This window comes from Carlito syrichta, unplaced genomic scaffold (genome assembly GCF_000164805.1).
Source record: "Carlito syrichta isolate Samal-C Ts95f unplaced genomic scaffold, Tarsius_syrichta-2.0.1 Scaffold304416, whole genome shotgun sequence".
Lineage (NCBI taxonomy): Eukaryota > Metazoa > Chordata > Mammalia > Primates > Tarsiidae > Carlito > Carlito syrichta.
This window is the reverse complement of record NW_007248512.1, coordinates 91,648-97,017: the sequence shown is the minus strand read 5'-3', so window position 1 is coordinate 97,017 and position 5,370 is coordinate 91,648. Positions and strand designations below refer to the sequence as shown.

At 35.8% G+C, this 5,370-nt stretch overlaps 1 protein-coding gene across 1 annotated transcript in view; it reads right to left on the bottom strand.

Annotated features, from left to right (window-relative positions):
• LOC103262259 (dystrophin-like) overlaps positions 1-5,370 on the bottom strand; it is a gene marked incomplete at its 5' end in the record, with an annotated part of 166,531 nt that overhangs the window by 86,124 nt on the left and 75,037 nt on the right. The window contains one exon of the mRNA XM_008059882.2: positions 1,378-1,619. Coding sequence (XP_008058073.2) covers positions 1,378-1,619 — 242 coding nt within the window. The remainder of the gene's footprint in view (positions 1-1,377; positions 1,620-5,370) is intronic.

Sequence of the window (5,370 nt, the reverse complement as noted above, 5' to 3'; positions counted from 1 at the left end):
TTTTTTTATTTTTATTGTAGAAAATGAGGTCTCGCTGCCCAGGCGGGTCTCGAACCCGCGGGCTCAGGCAATCCACTCATCTCAGCCTCCCAAAGGCGTGGGATTACAGGCTGAGCCACCGAGCCCGGCTAATTTCTCATTTTTCATCATAGATCACAGTAACAACAAAAAAAGTTCAAGTTATTTTCATTATTGTATAGTTTTTGTTTTTTTCTTACACTTGCAGATATGCTCTTTTAATTTATTTCTCAGGCTTTTTGTGCCACTTATATCTTATTTGCCCCTCCGTATCCACTGTACACGCTTTTCTTGTAACTCAGGAGACTGATATTTACAGACTACAGTTCCTGCCCTTTACCTTCTGATTAAATTAAGACATCAGGGAACCAAGTCCGAATTTTGGAGGCAGGGAGAAGAGTGAAGTAGGATGCTTGACTTATATAAAGGTACACGGGCTGGCCCTTAAGATTGCCTTTACCAAGGGGATCTTATTCTCTGTTTCTGAATTTCTGTAACTTCTGTTTTCTGAACTTTTCTAGTCTAGGAGGTAACAACTCTGATGCTGGGTGACTGCACTTTCCCTTGCAGTTATTCTGCACTCCAACTACATTTTAAAAATATTTCTTTGTGAGAAAATCATCTTCAAACTATCCTCATTTTAGTGGGCCATCAGTTTTAACGATTTTTCCTTATGTATCCGGTCGTATAGCATATCGGCTTGTTGTTGACCCTAGCTATTGCATGGCACCCACTTTTTCAATATATGACTGGATTTTGATTTTAGCATGGAAAGCACTCAAAAATATAGACCATTTTCATAGGATACATGTGGTTTCCGTACTGCTGAACTGCCTCACACTTTTGCAAACTGACAAAATTATTAAGTCCTGTGTAACTACTCCACATGCAGCTTTAAGATTTTCTTTGCTAGCCGGGCTCGGTGGCTCAGCCTGTAATCCCGCGCCTTTGGGAGGCTGAGGTGAGTGGATTGCTTGAGCCCGCAGGTTCAAGACCCGCCTGGGCAGCGAGACCTCATCTCTACAATAAATCAAAAATTCAGCCTGGCGTGGTGGTGCATGCCTGTAATTCCGGCTACTTGGAAGGCTGAGGCGGAAGGATCACCGGAGCCCAGCAGGTCGAGGCTGCGGTGGCCGGGAGCGGCCACTGCACTCCAGTCTGAGCAACCGAGTGAGACTCCAACTCAAAAAAAAAAAAAAAAAAAAGATTTTCTTTGCTTATGTTTTGCTCTTTACTGTTCTTAGTTAAACCCTTAAAATCCAATAATTTTATTACTAAACATTTTGCTATTGTCCTCTTTAAAATTGCTAAGAAATGTCTGTTGATTATGCTCCAAATGGAAGGAAGAAAGATTCTTACCTTACACATTTTTAACTGACTTTTAATTGCTGTTGGCTCTGATGTGGTGGTGGGTTGGATTTTCAACCAGTTTTCAGCAGTAGTTGTCATCTGCTCCAATTGTTGTAGCTGATTATAGAAAGTGATGATGTTGTTCTGATACTCCAGCCAGTTAAGTCTCTCACTTAGCAACTGGCAGAACTCGATCCACCGGCTGTTCAGTTGTTCTGAGGCTTGTTTGATGCTGTCAGCATTAACACCCTCTAGAAAGGAAAAAATAAATAAGTATATCCCCTGAAGCCACAGACTGAAAGAAATTATCTGAACACCAGTGCATCTCAATTATAAAACTATTCACTATATGAAAGACTTCAAGCAAAATCACTTATTTCCTAAGATATAAAATATAAAGATGATTTCTAATTATTTATTGCAAATTACTAGAATTATGTTTCATCAAATAATGTGAATGTTACAAAATAATAAAGAGACACACAATGTAGAAGAGAAATATATTTAAATAAAAACAAAAGTGGTCAAAGCTCTGATGGGGGTAGAAGTTTGACCATGAACAAATAACATTTTAGATGTTTTCAAATAAATGTTAAATATCATTTATATTATTCAAATATACTTTCAAAAACTAACCTGTATTTTTATTTTTAAAATGTGTCTGGAATTAGTTGGAATGTTATTTGTATGATTTTTTTAATTTAAAAATCCAATATTAATTATTTTCTGTTTCTTCTATAGAAGACCATAAATAAACAATCAGCTATGAATCCAAAAATATTAAAGCACGTACTTGAAAAATATTTTTTCTAATATGAAAAAAGATTTCATTAAAAATGTTAAAGTTGGTTTAGAAGTTTTAAAAATCATCTATAGAAAGACTAAATCAGGGAAACCCTATCAAGGGAAAAATGGAAACAAGCACATCATTATCATCATTATTCTTCTGGCATGCCTATTATGTGCCAGAGAATATGCTATGTAGTTTCATATGTAGTTTCTTATTTAATTTTTTTCATAATGTGATATAGGACTAGAGCAAATCCAAGTAAATATTACCTTATATATAGCATGAAAATATAGCACAATCACACTCTGCTATGGGTGAAAATATTCAAACTGTATAAAGTTAGTTCATAAAATTTAGACTGTCATAGACATATTGGTTTATTTGGCAACTTCCTTAAGAAATGATATTATATAGAGAAAATAGATTAAATATGATATTCATTAAAAATATAGCTACATTACCACTGATAATTTTCTTATATTTTTGAAATACAGAATATTTGAATGTTTCATATTCTCACATTTATCCACAAGGATCTCAAAAGAACACAGACTCATTACAAGGTTCTTTCTCTAGGTTAAAATATCTAAGGGGTAAAGTGATTTGGTAGAAGAGCAGGCTACTAAGAGAACCTACTTTTATACAAGTTCATTTTACCTAACTTTCTGGTAACATGATTAGTTAATGGGAAACTAAGTTCTTAAAAAGTCTGAAGAACATTCTCTAGCAAACATAAGGTCTATGGTTTTGCTAACTTGTGCATGCCTCCCACTTAATCCTTTTTAAAGACTTAAAAAATATAGATATGTTTCAACAGCTATATTATCTTATCCTTTTTCACTTCCCTCTGTACAGATAGTCTAATGTTCTATTTGTCTTAATCATGTTAATGCTGCTAAACCTTATATCTCAATTCATTTGAAACATGACTCTAAATTCACTAATTTAAAAGTATGACATAGCTGGGCTCGGTGACTCAGCCTGTAATCCCGCGCCTTTGGGAGGCTGAGGTGAGTGGATTGCCTGAGCCCGCAGGTTCGAGACACGCCTGGGCAGGCGAGACCTCATCTCTACCATAAATCAAAAAATCAGCCGGGCATGGTAGTGTGTGCATGTAATTCCGGCTACTCGGAAGGCTGAGGCGGAAGGATCGCTGGAGCCCAGTAGGTCGAGGCTGCAGTGGCCGGGAGCGGCCACTGCACTCCAGTCTGGGCGACAGTGACACTCCAACTCAAAATAAATAAATATAAATAAATAAATAAATAAAATAGAAGTATGACACTACCCAGGATGACACCGAAGGAAAATACACTTTGTAAATGTTATTGGCAACTATCTTTTCCTCCTTATTTGACTGATGTATTTTTTAAAGATATAATGAAAAATAAAAAGTGAAAAGAGAATATATGCATGTTCCACATATCTCTCTATAAAGGAAGTCCATGGCTTGCAGGAACTAAATATTATTCTAGCACCTTACTAATAGTTAAGGAAGTAATTGTTCTAATTGAGACATTTGGACCTGTGGTGTGATAATACTATTTGTGATAATATAATGTTGAGGAGTGATAAAACATTGTGCCAAAGTATGTTTTTGGGGATGTCTCTAAGTAACTGTAGTTGTAAAAAATGACCACGTTTGGTATAAAGCAAAAGAGAAGTACAGAAAGCATCAACAACATGGGCATTCAGTTTGGAAAAAAAATTATTGTAATAAAATGTTAACATTTCCGAAAATGAAAAGACATCATTAAAAAATACACAGAGGATAATTTTTAAACTATGTTAGATAATACTTCAAAAATGTGAACTAGATCTAAATGATCAGATGTTTAGGAGAAATATTTTCAACACGTGTTCAATTTGAACAAGCACTTAGAAGAAGGAAGTCCATAATGTGTGACAAGTCAATATAAATTTGACATTAAGTTGGCAAATAAGAACTGCTGAAGTAAATTAAACTTCCCGATGGACTGATGGTAGATTGAATCTTATTTATCTAACAATTGAAAAAAAAACCCAAAGTTAATTAATTCAATATGAATAATATGTTAATTGTATAAAATGATAAATATAACTACAGTAAAGTATCAATAGGTTCTATGGTATTTATTAAACTTCAGGGATAGGTTTTAATGAATCATTGCTGACCATTGCACAAGGTTCAGTGTTGTGCCAGAAATGATGCAATCTAAATATCACTGTAAAAAATTTTAAAATAAAAGAGAAAAGTCAATTTTGTATAAATTCATAATACTGAAATTTACAGCACTCTACTTATTTGCATATTGATTTCTATAAGTGAATATAGATAATTAAAATGCAGTAATAAGTAAAGAATGACTTCTATATTAGAATAAAGGGGGAGGTAAGCAGAAAGCAAAGTAATTAATAGTGAGAACTCTGTTGTTACCCAGATCTGAGTTCAAATTTAACACACATTACCAGATGATGAACTTGGTTTCAGTGATTTAATCTTGTTGGATCTCATATTTCTGATCCATAAAATGAAGCTAAAAAATAGCATAGGCCTCAGGATACTTACGAGGGTTCTGAGTTAACATATGTAATGTAGCAGGGCTCAGTGGCTCAACCTGTAATCCCGCATTTGGGGAGGCTGAGGTGAGTGGATTGCCTGAGCCGGTGGGTTCGAGACCCGCCTGGGCAACTTGGTGAGACCTCATCTCTACAATAAATTAAAAAATCAGCCGGGCACGGTAGCGCGTGCCTGAGATTCCGGCTACTTGGAAGACTGAGGTGGATGGATCGCCGGAGCCCAGCAGGTTGAGGCTGCGGTGGCCGGGAGTGGCCATTGCACTCCAACTGGGTGACAGAGTGAGACTCCAACTCAAAAAAAAAAAACATATATAATGTAATTATAATGAAAAGTCTGATACATACCAGGCAAACAATAAATATCAGACAATGTAATATTGAGGAAATGAAACAGAACATTCAGGAAAAAAGAAAAGTGTACAGATCTCTCAAACATTTAAGTTAAGGGGAGATGGAGTCATTTATGAAAACTTTATAATAATATTTAAAAATTAGGACTTCTTTCATGTGCTATGAAAATAATATGTGACGCCGGGCTCGGTGACTCAGCCTGTAATCCCGCGCTTTGGGAGGTGAGTGGATTGCCTGAGTCCGCAGGTTCGAGACCTGCCTGGGCAACTTGGCGAGACCTCATCTCTACAATAAATCAAAAAAAA